At 50.2% G+C, this 18,652-nt stretch overlaps 1 protein-coding gene across 1 annotated transcript in view; it reads left to right on the top strand.

Annotated features, from left to right (window-relative positions):
• The window catches only part of ric1 (RIC1 homolog, RAB6A GEF complex partner 1), a 40,866-nt gene extending 22,758 nt beyond the window's left edge, over positions 1-18,108 (top strand). The window contains exons 5-28 of the mRNA XM_056588576.1: positions 1,576-1,721; positions 2,151-2,287; positions 2,738-2,829; positions 4,093-4,181; positions 4,681-4,825; positions 5,057-5,105; positions 5,481-5,726; positions 6,610-6,858; positions 7,347-7,385; positions 7,714-7,824; positions 8,825-8,914; positions 9,151-9,311; positions 9,761-9,899; positions 10,293-10,409; positions 10,968-11,399; positions 11,695-12,006; positions 12,345-12,503; positions 13,143-13,279; positions 13,515-13,795; positions 14,362-14,589; positions 15,476-15,653; positions 16,121-16,309; positions 16,912-17,042; positions 17,130-18,108. Coding sequence (XP_056444551.1) covers positions 1,576-1,721; positions 2,151-2,287; positions 2,738-2,829; positions 4,093-4,181; positions 4,681-4,825; positions 5,057-5,105; positions 5,481-5,726; positions 6,610-6,858; positions 7,347-7,385; positions 7,714-7,824; positions 8,825-8,914; positions 9,151-9,311; positions 9,761-9,899; positions 10,293-10,409; positions 10,968-11,399; positions 11,695-12,006; positions 12,345-12,503; positions 13,143-13,279; positions 13,515-13,795; positions 14,362-14,589; positions 15,476-15,653; positions 16,121-16,309; positions 16,912-17,042; positions 17,130-17,317 — 4,045 coding nt within the window. The 3' untranslated portion in view covers positions 17,318-18,108. The remainder of the gene's footprint in view (positions 1-1,575; positions 1,722-2,150; positions 2,288-2,737; positions 2,830-4,092; positions 4,182-4,680; positions 4,826-5,056; positions 5,106-5,480; positions 5,727-6,609; positions 6,859-7,346; positions 7,386-7,713; positions 7,825-8,824; positions 8,915-9,150; positions 9,312-9,760; positions 9,900-10,292; positions 10,410-10,967; positions 11,400-11,694; positions 12,007-12,344; positions 12,504-13,142; positions 13,280-13,514; positions 13,796-14,361; positions 14,590-15,475; positions 15,654-16,120; positions 16,310-16,911; positions 17,043-17,129) is intronic.
• Positions 18,109-18,652: the final 544 nt, after the last annotated feature.

The raw sequence follows: 18,652 nt of genomic DNA, 5'->3' as shown, positions 1-18,652 counted from the left end.
GTTTTCTCTTTGGCTCCCAACGACGTTCACTCAAAGCCCGTCCTCGGCCATGTCTTTCTCTCGCTTTGCCCTTTTGCTATTCCTACATCCTCCCACTCCTAATCTCTTCCCTTTCTCTGAAAGACGAGCGCTCGCTCCAAGCCTCCGTAACGTTTCCCCGCTCTCGTTTGAAACTCCCTCCCTCTCTCTCTTGTTGTTCCTGCATTGCTCAACACCTCCCTCCCCCCCCCCCCCCCCCCCCCCCCCCACGCTTTATTATCAACCCTTCATGTGATGACAAAGACCGGCAAGGAAGCGTAGAGACGTTTTAAAGTTGACTCATCATTATGGACACAAAGCGGCCGCTTAATTGGTCCGGACGAGCTGTCAATCGAATCTGAATGCCCTCCTCCTCCTTTCAGTGCCAAGTTGTTTATCACTTTTTCTTACTTCTTTGTCCTCCCCGTCATCTCGCGGCCTCTCGTTACCGCAATTGATGCCCGAGATGTTTCCATGACCTATGCTGTTGTGAAAGGCAAGGCATTGATTTGTTGTTTCTAGTCAGGCGTACGCAAACTTGCAATCAACAATGTAGGCGCACGCACGCACGCACGCACGCAGACACACACATTTGTTTGTCCTTTTCATCCAGCATCTTCCTCCTCATTCTCCTCTTAGTCCTCCTCTCAGGCCCTCACTATCATTTCTTACTCTTTTTTTCTCTCCGTCTTTCTCACGTTCTTCATTACTCAACCTCTTCTTGTGCAAAGTTAAATGCACACACTATCTATACATTCGTACGTTCAACTGGTTACGAGGTTCCCTTCCCTCTGGAGCCCCCCATGCTTGTAATGGAGGGACTCGCGGCACTGTAAGGCTATGGTTCCGCCTTGGACAGAAGCACGCCTACCAAATATCGATGCAGATCCATGCATACTAGCAGGTGGAGGAAAGGTCACCACTTGCCATTGTTTGCCCCGGCTCCCGTAATGCAATTTCCGGTCGCCTACTTCCTATGAGCCGTGTACGCCCGCACACGGCTCAGGCCCCTGAGCCAGATGAATACGAGCATGACGAGAACAACAGCACCAAAGACGAGGCAAATCAATCAAAAGTCTTTTGACAAAGTGTTTGACATGGCGATATCTGACACATCTAACGGTTGAAGGATAGATTCTCTATCTTTCTATTGTTCTTTCGACCTTTTGTTCGCTCGTTCGTTCGTTCGTCCGTTCGTTCTTTCGTTCTTTCTTTCGTACTTTGTTTCTCTTTTAAACCTTAAAACTGAAAAGAGCTAGCGCTCGCTCCGAATCACACGCGGATGTCCCGCCCTCTTTCTCCCCGTTGAACCATGTAACACACGGATATCGCTCCTTCCGACGCGTAGTCTCGCTCTCGGCTTGCGCCTCTGAACACGCGTAAAAGGATTTTGCTCCGTCCAAAATCCCGCCCTCTCTCTCTCGGGTGGAAAATCGCACATTTTGAGCACCCCGTTCCAGACGTCCTGTCTTGAGATGAGAACGCCAGCACGCAAGGCCACATGGTCAACATGTCTATAACTCTGTTCCCCCCCCCCCCCCCCCCTCTCTCGGCCAGCCTCCAGTCCCTCCAGGACGACCTGCTGGTGTGCACGGCGGACGGATACCTCCACGTGCTGCACTGGGACGGCCTGGGCAGCAACGGGCGCAAGGCCATCAGCCTCACCACCATCCCCTTCTCCCTGGACCTGCAGTCCGCAAGAGGCAGGCTAACACACACACACACACACACACACACACACACACACACACACACACACACACACACACACACACACACACACACACACACACACACACACACACACACACACACACACACACAATTTTTTTTTACAAGCCTCAGTTGATATGCCAATACTGCTATGTAGTGTTGTAATGTATTCTATTTGATATTCTAGGATAGATGATTTATACTCATAAATGATGGATGTGCACACACTTTATGTGCACATCCATGCACTAGTTCATCCTTGCAGACATTTCCTTTTCATCACACGATCATTTCAGCTACTCTGTTCATCAATACTCATCACCTCTACTAGTTGGTGCTTCCCCTCACGTCCCCACAGGAAGAATGCAGCGTGCAAAGTACTTATGTGTGTGTTTGTGTGTGTGTGTGTGTGTGTTTAGGGGGTCCGTCTCTGGACCTGGACAAGGTTCACATCAAGTGCATGGAGTACTGCGTGACCCTGGACGGGTTCGCCGCCGTGCTCAGCGACGGACGGCTGGGCTTCATCACACCGCTCGGCAACACCGTCACCGCCGACGTAAGCGCTCTCGCTCGCTCTCTCTCTCTTGCTCTTGCTCTCTCTCACTCTGACTCTCTCATGCTCTCGCTCTCTCACACTCTCTTTCGCACTCTCTCCCTTTCTCGCTCGCACTTTAGCGCTCTTTCTCGACTCTCTCGCTTTCTCTCTCTTGCTCCCTTTCGCTTTTGCTCTCTTGCTTTCTTTCGCTTTTGCTCTCTCGTTCTCTCTTGCGCTCTCTCTCGCTCCCTTTCGCTTTCGCTATCTCTCTCTCGCACTCTCTCGCTCTCACCTACAATGACATTGGTAGAACTTTATTGATCCCAATTAAAGGTAACAGTTCCCCAACGGATGTTCATGGCAGTACCTGATATACAAACACCTGAAGAGGGACAGTTGATTTTGGGCTGGAGGTCCTGGTTGACTGTGTTTGATTGTGTGTGTGTGTGTGTGTGTTCCCCCCTCCCCCAGCAGCTGCAGGGCGTCTGGGCGGCTGACGTGATGGACGGAACGTGTGTGGCGGTCAACAACAAGTACCGGCTGATGGCCTTCGGCTGTGCCAGGTACGCTGCTGCTGCTGCTACTACAACTGTGTGTGTGTATCTATGTATTTGTATGTTAATGAAGAATAAAACGCAATGCAAGGGTCCAGGCTGAACGATTGGTCGAATTCAAACCGACATCGCAATGTAATAGAACGCGATTTCAAAATCGAAAAAGGCTCGTAAGATTCGTATTTATTTTTCAATTGTTAAATAAAGATGTTATAAAATCAATTCATGCATCAATTCATCACAACACATAGGCCTGGCCTAAAGGAAAGAGCAGTTTATATGTTGAATGCTTCCAATGTTGTGTTGGTCATACAATAGACATTTTTTATTGCTTGTGTCTAGTGAATACTGCACAACATAAGAAAAAATCGCATTCAAAATCACAATCTAAATATTGGTAGAAATAATCGCAATTCGATTATTTCCCGAAATCGTTCAATCCTACATTAATCTCCCTCCCTCCTGCAAACGTGTAGATGCCTCTATGCATGCAGGAGGGGACAGACCCTGATGAAACTGTGTTCTTGTTCTCGACATCATCACTCATTCTAGACATAATTGAGGATATGAAAAGACAGATGTTTGAGAAGACATCCATGGCACCGGGAGGTTTTATTGCGCCAAGTTCACAATGTAGCATGGTTTTAACCTTTTAAACTCCCTGTTGGGAAGAGGGTCGTATTCGACCGCCTGTCTTGTCGCGAGGGATTGTGTGTCGTGTTTGGAGACGCTGTGTTCTCCTCACAGACCTGTGGAGTATGCAAGTCTGCCTGGTTGGCGAATCTGCCTCCTGCATCATAATCTTTGTCCAGGATTTTCTGTTCAGTTTATGTATCGTTTGTCTTTAACGTCATGCAACAGAATTTCCCCCCAACATCAAGGCAGGCAATAAATGGCAACCAAACAAACCAGTAATCCGTCTCGCTTGAGTAGGACGATGAGTGATCAAAAAGCCTTATCGTTTCATCTGTTGATTTGTATGGTTGTGTGGGTATGGTTGTGTGTGTTTGTGTGTGGGCATATAGAGCATAGTTCCTCTACTCTGAATAACTACTGTTTCCTCATGATACTGATCGTAAACATAAAAATAAAGATGCATGTGTTAATAGATGACCACACTTGTCACCTCAGACTTTCAAAGGGCACCACATCGTGCTCAAATTGTCTGTTGTTAAACTTTGTAACTGAGCTGTGCTATTCAAAAACCTGCCAGTGATACTAACTTCGTCATGCCATCATTGTCTGCGTTTGTGTGTGTGTTGGGGGATCCAGTGGCACTGTGTTGGTGTACATGATCGACACCACGACTGGATCAATGCAGCTCTCCCACAAGCTGGAGCTCACCCCAAAACACTACCCAGGTATTGCATCTCCCGTCTCACAGTGGCGGCTAGCGCTGTACCATGGCTCCCCCTAGTGGCCAACGCATGCACAAGCATGTTGCTTCACGCATAACACAGCAGCAGGTTGAACCGTATTCAGCATTGACCTTCTTGTGTCTGTGAAATGTCGAGCCCGAGCTAGACTTTGATACTTAAGATACTTTGGCAGTGTTTTATACTACTTTATGTGATTCCAATTGCATTGCAGTGTAATCATTGCGTAATGTTTTCCCATTTGAAATGATAATTTTCACATGGGAGGTAAGAACCAGCTGTAAAGGTTCCTCTAGTTTAGTTGTTGATAGACCTGCAATCTCAATAATAAGTAAAGATATGTGTAAAGTAAAGATAGCACTTGATTCGTGATGTGTGTGTGTGTGTGTGTGTGCGTGTGTGTGTGTATATGTATGTATGTGTGTGTGTATATATATATAGATGATGATTATTCGTATTAAACCACATGGATGGTCTTCTCCAGATATCTACAACAAGACGGGCCCTGTCAAGCTCATCCGCTGGTCCCCGGACTACAGCGTTGTCATGGTGACCTGGGAATGCGGGGGCCTGTCGCTGTGGAGCGTGTTCGGAGCGCAGCTCATCTGCACCCTGGGGGAGGACTTTGCGTGAGTGGGCACGTGTGTGCACGCACATACATGCACAGGAATGCACATTACATAATACAACACACACACACACACACACACACACACACACACACACACACACACACACACACACACACACACACACACACACACACACACACACACACACACACACACAGAGAGATGCACTCACAGTGGATACATGAATGATGATTAAAATAATAACCTGGATTAATCTCTCGGGTGCAGGTATCGTTCTGATGGAACCAAAAAGGAACCAATTAAAATCAGCTCTATGGTGAGTAATTGTTTGTTATGTTCAATTAACTGCATTATTGTGTTGGACATATTATGTTATGTTGGATTTTGTGGGTTTTGTCTTAGTTCTCCATGTACTTGTTTGTGTTTTGACGTGGCTTAGCTTTTGTTGTGTCGGCCCTCTGCAATATAATTTAAATGATGCATAGATTTAAAAACAGAATCTGCTTTCTTTCTTTCTTCCTCTCTGGCTTTCTAACCTTTTCTTTCCTTTCCCTTGCTATTATTTTCTGTCTTTCTCCCTCCCTCCTACCACCTCATTGTAAACAGTTTAGCACCAGACACGGACTCCTCCGTGTCGCCAGCAGCGCACCACGCTGCCTTCGTTAACCATATCCCTCTCTCCCCTCCACAGAGCTGGGGAGCCGAGGGCTACCACCTGTGGGTGGTCCCTAGCATACCAGAGAAGAGGAAGAGGAGGAGATCACAGGAGCAGCAACAACAGGAGGCAAAGGAGAAAGAGGAGGAGGAGGAGGAGAAGGAGGAAGAGCAAGAGTTAAATGAGGAGATGGCGGATCCACCCGCTCCTTGCTCCACGCCACGAGTGGGCATCTTACAGTTCCACTTCATCAAGAGCGCCCTCACTGTGAACCCGTGCACGGTGAGAGACAGACCTGGGAGTGTCCCCACCGCGACAGCCAGACAGGCCTTCTACGTTGTACTTTGATCTCCCCTTGGGAGAACACGGCGGTGAACCTCGGGGAGCTGAGCACCACGTGTGAACCCCACCTCAATGTTGTGATTGTCTCGGGTGTATTGCCGTAGGTCCACATTGGAAGGCCTCACCCGACTCCGAGCCCTCATTAGACGGGCACTGGTTCCCAACCTTGGTGTCGGGGGCCCACTCTGGGTCCCCTGATTTGCATAAGGGGTCGCAGGTGATTGCTGACATAAGCTCTAGATGTTCGCTGATCCTTTTCAGCCTAGCCATTTTACGAAGTTACTTCCTTTCTTAAATTTCCAGGAAGGCAGAACACGGCTGGTTGAAAATACAAAACAGCACGTGTATTATTTAATGTCGTATGAAGCGTGTAACTTAATTGCTCACTTGCTGTTCCCTGGCCGATAAAGGGGCACAGTTCCCCGAGATTTGTGCGGTTGGCGGATGAATTGAAGGGTTGTACTACTGATTAGCTCGTAAGAGTCATGAGTCGCTCTCCATGGCATTGTAATAACGATACAAGTCAGCTTTGTTGCAATGTGGACCAAAAAAATACATTCTGCCTCACTGCTGCCAACTAGTGGTTGGAAAGATTTAAATGATCTCATTGTTGTTGTTTCATGTCCTCGTGAAGACTCTCACACTTCTCATCGCTTGTTTTTCTTACTTACTGAACCAAGAAGTGGAAAACCGGTCCTGGGTTTCGGCCCGGCATTAAACCAAAACAATAAACAAAGTAGTGTCGGGGAATGGAACGCCCTCCAAGTGCACCCGCATGCCACCTTCATCCTCGCCCTCTTCCTCTTCCTCTTCGGTGTCCCAGAGTAACCAGGAGCAGGTGTTGCTCCACGGAGAAGACCGCCTCTACCTGACCTGCGGGGACCCCGCGCAGACACACAACTACAACAACACAAACGGCGGCGGCGGCGGCGCAGACCCCCATGTCCCGCACCCCCACGCACAGCCCCAGCCCCAGGACGGCAGCCCGCTGCACTCCCCTCCCGGCCACAACGCCGCTCTCTCTCAGGGCCTCAGCACTTTACTGGGACACAAACACTGGCACGTCATCCAGGTGAGGGCGCTTTTATTGTGGGGGCGGCGCCGGTGGGTTCACAACACGAGGCCGAGGAGCCTATCAGAGGGGCGTCATCATGAGGGCCAAAGTAGGGGTCGCTCGTAACGCTTATTGTTGTGGGTCAGTCTACAGGGGGAGTAGACTAAACTAGTGATGATAAAGATAACTAGGTATGGTGATGATATGTTAATCCCAGGTTCAGCCCCCAATCATGTATGATCCATGCGTGTCAAAGCAACAGCAATGGTTGACGTGTTATCTTCACTTATAGTGCTGCTCTTTATGAGTACCAGGGACATAAAAAGAGCAACACTGTAAATATTTCCCCAGTGTTTGTCCTACGATGACCCCTCTGTGAAATAGATCTGTTGATGGGTTATTGTAGGTCTTAGCCTTGTTGAGCCTGGCTCAATCCTGTTTACCTTGGGAAGAATATGAAGACTTATTTCTTACACCAATGCGGGTTTAACATTTTTTGTCCTCAGATCCACTGCACATACCTAGAGAGCAATTGGCCAATCCGGGTGAGTGGAAAAATATTTAGCTGTTCTGTTTTATGTGAAGGTTGTGTGGGTCATATCAGGTGAAAGTGTTGCAAGCAGCTTTTAGAAAAGTGTTTGGATTTTCCGACTACTTTATTTGAATGGAGAACATTTTGTTTGAAGAAGGATTATTACGTGCCCAAATTTTATTTTTAGACTTTTTTTTTCTTTTAGAGATTTGCCAAGACTGTTTTATCGTATCGTTGACTATTTAGGATATGTGGACGATTTAAGAACAGTTTTTATCACATTGATAAAAAAACATACAGCTTTACCAAGCATATTTTGATATGTTTGTGTGTGTGTTCAGTTTGCAGCCATCGACTCTGCAGGCCAGTGCATGGCAGTGGCCGGGAGGCGGGGCTTCGCTCACTACTCCCTCTACAGCAGGAAGTGGAAGCTGTTTGGGAACATCACCCAGGTACTGAGGGCCTGCTGGGGGAAACACTGGCCTGAACAAAACCAGCACTGATACACTACATCGCTCATCCATGTTATCTTTAGAACTGTATTAGTATGATGTTAATCTATATTAACTCCATCCATGTTATTTTAGGACTGTATTAGTATGATGTTAATCTATATTCACTACATCCATGTTATTTTAGAACTGTAGTAGTATGATGTTAATCTATATTAACTCTATCCCTTTTATTTTAGAACTTTATTAGTATGATGTTAATCTGTATTAACTCCATCCATGTTATTTTAGTACTGTTCAATCATGATGTTAATCTATATTTTCTACATCTGTTATTGAACTGTATTAGTATGATGTTAATCTTGTTAGATTTCAGTTTATTTCTAAACTGTTCGTATGGAATCTGCGTTGTGTTTTTTCCGTCGTAGTAGTAATTCTTGAAGTCGAAATCAAAGCAACTTGACAGGTTGGATCAGAGGGTTGAATAGATGGTTTATTCCAGGATGTAATACAGCGAGATACAAACTTAGGTTGAATAATCTATAGTGGACGCGGTTGAGGAGCAGTTTTGAGACGTGTTCCTTGGCTGTCGAACCCTCTTCTCACCGAACCAAAGGGTTGGGGCGAGTATTATACACAGAGAAAACATGAATAACACGTAAACAGAAGCACTCTCAGCCTTGATAAGGTATATGGCCATGGCTATGTCCCAGAGGACCAGGTCGGTTCATCCTTGTTGAGACATAACAAATGGCAGATGTTGGGAAAATAACACCTTGTATCAGTGTGAGAGGCATTGGCCTGTTCCTAGACTAGAAATGTGAACACAGAGAGACACTAAAATACACCAACATTCTACAATCTGTATTAACTCCATCCATGCTATATTAACTCCATCCATGTTGTTTAATTGTCTACACCCTCTCATTGTGCGTTATTTCCTAGAGTCTTGCAGTAGTGGACCTGTGGAACTAACCTCATTGATTTTGTTTGTCCCCAGGAGCAGAACATGACCGTCACCGGGGGTCTGGCCTGGTGGAAGGACTTTGTCGTGGTGGCGTGTTACAATTTCATCGACCAGCAGGAAGAGGTATGACCCAGAAGGAAAAACCTTGTTTTTCACTCATCATTTAAAATAATTCTTCTAGTCCATCTGTAGAGGGCATCGAAAAGGGAACGCTGATTTTACCTGTGTGTGTGTGTGTGTGTGTGTGTGTGTGTGTGTGTGTGTGTGTGTGTGTGTGTGTGTGTGTGTGTGTGTGTGTGTGTGTGTGTGTGTGTGTGTGTGTGTGTGTGTGTGTGTGTGTGTGTGTCTCTCTCTCTCAGCTGAGGCTGTACCTGCGGTCATCCAACCTGGACAATGCGTTTGCCTCGGTGACGCGGTTGCCGGCAGATACGCTGCTGATCAACGTGTTCCGGGACATGGTGATCCTGTTCCGGGCCGACTGCTCCATCTGCCTCTACAGCCTGGAGCGGAGGAACAGCGGGTGGGTGCCTCCCTATAGCCTTCACCTTGTAGCTTCCACTCTTAAGGGTGCTGGAGGGGACGTTAAAGGGGACATATTAGACCGCCAGGTGTGAGTATGATTAGCCGTTACAAATCAGCCTTTTCTGACGTCACAAGTGGGCGTGTCCATCTAGATTATGACGGACAGATAGATGAGCAACGTTTGCTACAGTCCACTGTGTAGGCTGGTAGACTGATCTATCCAGCACACATATAGGTGGAAACGCCCACTTGTGATGTCAGAAGAGGCCGATTTTCTAAACGGCTTGTAACGGCTAATCACACTCACACCTGGTGGTATGATATGTGAACTTTAAGGATCTAACAAATCGATACAATTCTTCGTCACTCATACTGTGTGTGTGTGTGTGTGTGTGTGTGTGTGTGTGTGTGTGTGTGTGTGTGTGTGTGTGTGTGTGTGTTCTCCAGTCCTAACCCCTCAGCCAGTGTGGAGCTGCTCCAGGAGGTGTCCATGTCCCGCTACATCCCCCATCCTGCCCTGGTGGTCTCCGTCACACTCACCTCCGTCCGCACCGAGACGGGCATCACACTCAAAGCCCCGCAGCAGGTAACACGCACACAGACAAACACACACACACATGCACATCTAGCTAAGGATGTGTTCCACAGTCACTGACGGATTATGAGGATTCTTCACTCAGGTTGTGTCACACACACACACACACACACACACACACACACACACACACACACACACACACACACACACACACACACACACACACACACACACACACACACACACACACACACACACACACACACACACACACACACACACCTCACTAAAGCCTGTGTGTTCTAATACACACCCCAACTAACCCATTATAACCGGCCGCTTGAGCTCGGTGACGTCCCACTCGTCAATACGAACAGTGAGTCGGTATGGGTGTGTGTCCCCCTCACACGTCGGTCGCTCACTCTGTGGCTCGCCCTGCAGGCCTGCGTGGCAGAGAGCATCATGCTGAACCTGGCCGGCCAGCTCATCATGCTACAGAGGGACCGCTCCGGGCCCCAGCTCAGGGACAAGGACACGCCCCCCAACAACAAGAAGCTGGTGAGTCACCACCTGGGGGTCCACAGTCTGGTGGTCCACGTGGAGGGGGGGGGGGGGTGGGGCCGGGAGTAAAGCCTTGAATGGAAAGGGGGTAAAAAGGCACACACCGCATGTGTTGGACATCATTTAAATGAAAGAAAAAGTGTCGACAATCTTTCGATTTTGTGTATTTATTTTTATGCACTCATTAATAGACGACCTATGGGCATGTCATGTGTCACCCACTCCATTGACCAATCAGTAACATTTAGAATCGTTGATCTGACCCCAAAGTTCCCATCACCGTGGTTACCACCACTATCTCCTGATCTCCTTAGTCTCTAAATGAAAGAGTTCCTCTTTTCCTAGTTTCGGAACCCAAGGCCGTATAGGAGCTTCAAAACCCCCCTGCTGAGTGTTAAGCTACTCGCGCTTGAATTTAAACTTTGATGTGTCTCTCTGTGTCTGTTTGTGCCTCTCTCTCCTACTCTCTCTCTCTCTCTGTGTCTCTCTCTCTCTCTCTGTCTCTCTGTCTCTCTCTCTCTTTCTTTTTTTTCTTTCTCCCCCCCTCCCCCCCAGCTCTCCTTCTGCCCCCCGGTGGTGCTGGCGCAGTGCGTGGAGAACGTGTGGACCACGTGCCGCTCCAACCGCAAGAAGCGCCACCTGCTGGAGGCGCTGTGGCTGTCGTGCGGCGAGGCGGGCATGAAGGTGTGGCTGCCGCTGTTCCCGCGCGACCACCGCAAGCCGCACTCGTTCCTCTCGCGGCGCATCATGCTGCCCTTCCACATCAACATCTACCCGCTGGCCGTGCTGTTCGAGGACGCCCTGGTGCTGGGCGCCAGCAACGAGACGGTGCTGTACGACGGGCTGCAGGGCGGCGGCTGCGGCGGGGCGGCGTCCCCCTCCGAGCCACTGGAGGCGCTGTTCCCCTACTGCACGGTGGAGCGCACCTCGCAGATCTACCTCCACCACATCCTGCGGCAGCTGCTGGTGCGGAACCTCGGAGAGCAGGTACGTCGTCGTCGTCGTCCCCCCCCCCCCCCCCCCCCACCCGAGAGAGGGTGGTGATTGTGTTGCCGTGGCGATGGACTGGAAGCGGGAGAGCCGATTGATTGATTGATTGGGTCTGGGAGTCTGGTCGGGCGGGTGGATGTTTTTTGTTTGTGTCTCATCTAATCGGTGGGTTCCGTTCGTTCTCGTGTCGTTTAATCGATTGACTTGAAGGGCTTTTGTTTTGAGACAATTCATTAAAGCGGATGTTAACGCTGTCGAAGTAACGATTCCCCCCCCCCCCCCCTCTCTCCAGGCCCTGCTGCTGGCTCAGTCGTGCGCCGGCCTCCCCTACTTCCCCCACGTGATGGAGCTGATGGTGCACGTGGTGCTGGAGGAGGAGGCCACGTCGCGGGAGCCCATCCCCGACCCGCTGCTGCCCACCGTGGCCAAGTTCATCACGGAGTTCCCCCTGTTCCTGCAGACCATCGTGCACTGCGCGCGCAAGACGGAGTACGCCCTGTGGAACTACCTGTTCGCCGCCGTGGGCAACCCCAAGGACCTGTTCGAGGAGTGCCTCATGGCGCAGGACCTGGACACGGCCGCGTCCTACCTGATCATCCTGCAGGTACGCCCGAGGAAAAGGGGGCGGGGGGGGGACACAGAGAGAACGGGGGGTGGGGTTGCTAGGGGCTGGGGGTTGAAGCACCGCCTGGAGATTGAAAGAGGAACTATTTTATTATTTTATTGTTTTAGAAAATGTTGACGTTCTGTTATTTATTGATTTATAGATATGTACGTTTATTTTTAAATTAATTTCTAAATAATCTGTAGATTATTAGCAGGTTTTATGATTATTGTGATGATGAAAATGATCGTAACTTTGAGGCCTGACCCTTGGCGTGCTTGCTCCAGGGCGGTGCCGGTACTGTCCCCCCCCCTCACCTGTCCCCTGGCTCTGTGCAGAACATGGAGGTGCCCGCGGTGAGCCGGCAGCACGCCACGCTGCTCTTCAACACGGCCCTGGAGCAGGGCAAGTGGGACCTCTGTCGTCACATGATCCGCTTCCTCAAGGCCATTGGCTCTGGGGAGATGGACACCCCGCCCCCGACGCCCAGCACTCAGGTAGCAGGCCGACTCTCTGACAATACACCACACGCTTTAACTATACACCACACGCTTTAACAACACGCAACACACGCTTTAACAACACGCAACACACGCTTTAACAACACACAACACACTTTAACCAAACACAACACACTTTAACCAAACACAACACACTTTAACCAAACACAACACACTTTAACCAAACACAACACACTTTAACCAAACACAACACACTTTAACCAAACACAACACACTTTAACAACACGCACCACACTTTAACCAAACACAACACGCTTTAACAACACACAACACACTTTAACCAAACACAACACGCTTTAACAACACACAACACACTTTAACCAAACACAACACACTTTAACCAAACACAACACGCTTTAACAACGCACAACACACTTTAACAAAACATCACACTGTTTAACAAAACACAACACACTTTAACAATACACCACACACTTTAATAAAAAACAAATGTCACTTAAACAAAGCACAGCACACTTAACAATACAAAAAAACCCACTTGAACAAAACACAGCACACTTTAACAAAACACAACACACTTTAACCAAACACACAATTTCCCATCATAATAATGACATTAAGACCCCGTGTGTTCCTGTGTTCCCCCCCGTCCAGGAACCCAGCTCAACGGGCGGCTTCGAGTTCTTCAGGAACCGCAGCATCAGTCTGTCCCAGTCGGCTGACTGCATCACCACGGGCAAGTTCAACCTGCAGAAGACCTTCAGCATGCCCACGGGACCCTCCTCTAAAGGGTAAGGCCCGCGGCTCCCCACGCTGTGATTCATAATGACAGAGGGCACTTACACACGCACGCACACATGCACGCACGCAGAGAAGAAGGTAGGATCACTCCCAGCTCAAATTAAGATCTCCCTCTCCTACTGGTCTTCTAATTAGATTGATTTTTTTATGAATGAATTAAAATGTGTGAAAGGGTTAGCGTTAATTAACCCCCTTGTGCCCCCTTGTCCCCCCCCCCCCGGCCAGGCGGGAGGTGGAGTGTGCGGAGAACATGTACATCGACCTGATGCTGTGGCGGCACGCGCGCCACCTGCTGGAGCAGGTGCGCCTGCGCGACCTGGGCTGCTTCTCGGCCCAGCTGGGCTTCGAGCTCATCGGCTGGCTGTGCCGCGAGCGCAACCGCGTGGCCCGCGTGGAGGACTTTGTGGGCGCGCTCAAGACGCTGCACCGCGACTTCCTGTGGCCCTTCCCCGTGCTGCCCGCCGGCAGCCTCAGCTCGCCGCTGAAGAACGGACGCTGCCGCGCCGGTGAGGAGGGAGGGAGGGGAGGAGGGAGGGAAGGAGGGGAGGGGGGGAGGGGAGGGAAGGAGGGGAGGGAAGGAGGGGAGGGGAGGGGAGGAGGGAGGCAGGCATTGAATCAATGTCTAAAGTGCACTGAGCTTTATAAATGAAGGCTTTCTTTGACACTAAAGTACATCTCATCTGTGGCATTATAGTAGTTATATAATTGTATGCTACAGTACTTATTTTATTTGATACTACAGTACTTCTCATAGTCTTTGATACTACATTATGTTTATTCTACAGTACTTCTTATCTTAATAGCCCAAAGCACACGGGCGTATTACGGTTCATTTAAGTAGAATACTTTATAGAATGATATTGTTTTAAACTAAACTATTGTTCTCTGTTCGCTTCATATCGGACTAAAGTCTACTTCAGACACGAAATTCAAATACTTTATTTAGCACCACCCGCTGTGGGTATGATATAATAAATGTGTATAATCCTAGCAGTGATCTTGTATATCACTACTACTACTACTACTAGTACTACTACTACTACTACTACTGATCCTGCTCTCTCCTGCTCAGTGCTGAGCACAACGCTGCTCAAGTCCCAGTCGGCGGACAGCCTGCTGCACAGCGACATGGACACCGGGCCCGCCGCCCTCCCCCCGGTGGCCCCCAGGGGCCGCGCCTGGCTGGAGGCCCTGGGGCCCGGGGCCAAGGACATGGACACGGGCTCCTCCTCAAGCCACTCCCTCCACCGCCTCACCCCCGAGACCCAGGACGCCTTCCTCTCGCCCCTCTCCAACAAAGGTACCGGGGGCCCGGGGTCTATAGGGGCATCGCTGAGGCCTCTGCTGTCTGGGGGGCCCCGGGGTCTATAGAGGCATCGCTGGGGCCCCGGGGGTTTATAGAGGCACCTACTGTTGTCTCTGCTGTCTGGGGGGCCCCGGGGTCTATAGAGGCATCGCTGGGGCCCCGGGGGTCTATAGAGGCACCTACTGTTGTCTCTGCTGTCTGGGGGGCCCCGGTGTCTATAGAGGCATCGCTGGGGCCCCGGGGGTCTATAGAGGCACCTACTGTTGTCTCTGCTGTCTGGGGGGGCCCGGGGGTCTATAGATGCACCTACTGCTGTCTCTGCTGTCTGGGGGGGCCCGGGGGTCTTAGATGCACCTACTGTTGTCTCTTCTCTCTGGGGGGCCCGGGGGTCTTAGATGCACCTACTGTTGTCTCTGCTCTCTGGGGGGCCCAGGGGTCTATGGATGCACCTAATGTTGTCCCTAATCTCTGGGGGGCCCCGGGGTCTATGGATGCACCTACTGTTGTCTCTGCTGTCTGGGGGCCCCGCGGTCTATAGCTGCACCTACTGTTGTCTCTGCTGTCTGGGGGCCCCTGTGGACTTTGATTTGGTGGATATTGCCATGGGTTAGGGGTTTGATTACCCCTGCCAAGACCCTTTTTAAGACTGCGCATGTATTAATGTTCATAAAAATGTTGTTTATGAATAATTTTCTGGTTATTGAATTTAAAATCATTGTATATGTTGAAGGAGTAAATGTTATTTAAGAGAAGATATTTTTGCTCTGGGACGCCTTCATCGAAAGGGTATCGAACTCGGTTCCTTTTGGCTTGGAGTAGGGAAACTGATACTCTCCTCCCCCCATTTTCTACCTTTCTAACTTCCTCCCCCCTCCCTCAGTGGAGGAGTACAGCCTCGGCTCGGCCACGGACCTGACGGAGAACAGCTCGGTGGTGGACGGGGACTGGACCATGGTGGACGAGAACGCCTCCACCCTGAGCCTCAGCCAGGCCGAGCTGGAGCACATCTCCATGGAGCTGGCCAGCAAGGGCCCCCACCGGTCCCAGGTGCAGCTCAGGTGAGGAACCCCCCACCACCACCACCCCACACACCAGGATGGTGTGTGGGGATGTTCCAGGAAGCCCACATTACCCTAACATAGGGCTGTGTAATTAATCCAATTTTGATCGCAATTTCCATCTTTGGGTCCAAGGATCTCCAAACTAATATAATCTGGATTAAACTTTTTAAACATTCAATGTTTTATAGAAATTGCTAACATGCACAGCTGGGTATTATTTTTTTTACATTATTTTCTATTTTTGCATTTTCTATTTTAACATTTTGTGCATATTTTTTTAAGGGGGAATTTCAAAGTTCTCAGTTACAAAGTGTTTTTTTGGAGAAAGATGCTAAATAAATGCATCAGGTTTTCAAACTCAAATAATTGTGATTTCAATATTGACTGATTATTGATTGATTATGATGTTCTTCCATAATGCAGAAGCCCTATTCTAACATACTGTACATCCCGCCATCGTTCAGATACCTGCTCCATATTTTCATGGAGGCGGGCTGTCTGGAGTGGTGCGTGGTGATTGGTCTGATCCTGCGCGAGGCCAATGTCATCAAGCAGGTGATTGGCTACCTGGATAGCCCCGAGGTTCCACCCGAGACGGTGCAGAGTGTCCGCAGCGGCCTATTGGCTGTGGACTCGTGGGCCTCCACCGATTGGTAGGTAGCCCGCATGCAGAGCGTTGTTCCGATCTCCTCTCGATGTCTACGAAATGTTGAAGGAGAAATGTCTTTTTTTATTGATTGAGCCGACTCGTACTGCTAGTTTTGACGTTATCTAAAGTAACCGTAATGAATCCCAGAGGGATGTCTCAGGACGGCAGGTGGACGTTGGTTAAGGAACGCTTTCACCTGAAAACAAATATTTTCAATAATTAAAGAGGAGGGAGAAAAGGTCACGACCCAAAGGGTCGCTATCGTGACTCCCAATCATGTGAACCCAAACCCTAACGCTCCACCCTCCACCCCCTCTTCACCCTCCACCCCCTCTACCCAAAAACCCCACCCCCACCCCCTCCACCCCTACCCTCCATCCCCACACCCTCTCACCCCATCCCCCCTCCAACCTCACCCCCTCCACCTTCCACCCTCCAACCCCCCAACCCCACACCCCACACCCTCTCACCCCCTCCACCCTCCAACCCCACACCCTTTACCCTCCACCCTTGAAACCCACACTCTACCCTCACCCCCTCCACCTTCCACCCCATCCACCCTCCACCCCCTCCACCCTCCACCCCCACCCACCCTCCCCCCACCAGCCTGGGCTTCAAGCCCTTCCTCAGCCTGATCCGGCCCCAGCTGCAGCAGCTGATGGAGGCGGCGGCCGAGCAGGTCCACACCGAGGCCTTCCAGGCCACCGGCCCGGGGGGCTCCAAGCTGGGCGGGGGCGGCGCCGACGGCCTGGCGGGAGGGGGGGCCGGAGGAGGAGCAGGAGGCGGAGGCGGCGGAGGAGGAGGAGGAGGTGGTGGAGGTGGAGGAGCGATGGGCGGGGGGGCCTCAGCCCGGACCGAGGACAGCAGATCCAGCACGGCCTCGCTGGGCCTGGCCATGCCCTCCCTGGACCCCCCTGGGGGCTTCCCCCGGCCCCCCGCCGAGGTCGGGTGCCCGGAGGAGGGGGAGGAGCTGGGGGACAACGAGGGGGAGTACGACTGCACCCTGTCATGAACACTAAAGAGAGAGGGAGAGAGAGAGGGAGGGGGAACTCCTGAACTCTGAACTATGGTTGAACTTTGGACCCTGGAGGTAAAGGCGAAGGAAGAATGGCCGGAGGTCGAAGATGCAGAATTAGGAAGGATTGGAATTATAGTGCGTGTGTGTGCGACTGTGTGTGTGTTAATGCTGGTCTGACTGTGTGTTCAGGAAGAGCCCGCAGTAGGTGCAGGTTGTTCATTGAATCCGTATTATCCACTCTATAGATTCCAAACTAGAGGCCTGTTGGAGACCTACACTGGCCCGCTACCAGAAGCCCAACCGACTAGCACACACACACACACACACACACACACACACACACACACACACACACACACACACACACACACACACACACACACACACACACACACAGACACACACACACAGTCACACAGATAGCCAACCCGAAACACAGGCGGAAGAAGGCAAACCAACAGGCTCCTTTTAGCTGTTGTCATTGTTTATCCTCAATATGGCTTACCAAGAGAGACGGAGAGACCCTGTGGTGTGTGTGCGCGTGTGTGTTTGTGTGTGTTCAGGACCGCAGGCACAGGCACCTCTTTTCTCTTCATCCTCCAGATTGCCCACCAATGTTTTTTCGCCACACACCGTGTTGTCACTGGACACTTTCGGACCGTAATTTGCCTCCCCAATCTCCACCGCCACTAATCCTTATCTGAGCCCCCCTCGCTGGACGGCCGCTCAGTTAAGTCCTTGATCTTCGATGTGCACAGACGTCTCACGGCCACTCACTCGAGGCACTTGGGGGGGGGGGGGGGGGGGGGGGGGGTTTGGGTGTGTGTGTGTGTGTGTGGGGGGGGGGGGGGGGTCGTCCGCACTTTCATACCTCATGATTTCAAGTTGCTTCCTTTTTTCTCCAATCATGTAATGATGCATGTCATATTTTTCTATGAATTCACCCCCTTTTTTAATTTTAATGCCACCTTAAAATAATGGATTGACGTATGTTTCATTCTTCGTTAAATTTTCTTTTCAGATGTAATTCTACTAAAGTATGTGGCAGGTGCGTGTTTTTCCAGTATTCAGAACATACGTTCGCGTCTGAAAGGTACAAACGACATCCCACAACATATGACTCCGTAGCCTGTGGAGTTTTTAACAAACACGTGACGCTGAGGCCAGGCCCTTCTTCGGTGGTACACTTCATCAACTGAAATCTGATCAGTCCTCATTAATGATGAAGTGCATTGTGGGTATAAAAACAAAAATCCTCACTTTTTATTTTTTTGCCAATCATAGCGACATTGTGCAATACAAGCGTGTTTGGGGACGGCCCAAATCGTG

Source organism: Gadus chalcogrammus, chromosome 4 (genome assembly GCF_026213295.1).
Source record: "Gadus chalcogrammus isolate NIFS_2021 chromosome 4, NIFS_Gcha_1.0, whole genome shotgun sequence".
In the NCBI taxonomy this organism is placed as follows: Eukaryota; Metazoa; Chordata; class Actinopteri; order Gadiformes; family Gadidae; genus Gadus; species Gadus chalcogrammus.
Note: the sequence above shows the minus strand (reverse complement) of the source record. Positions and strands in the feature narration are given on the sequence as shown.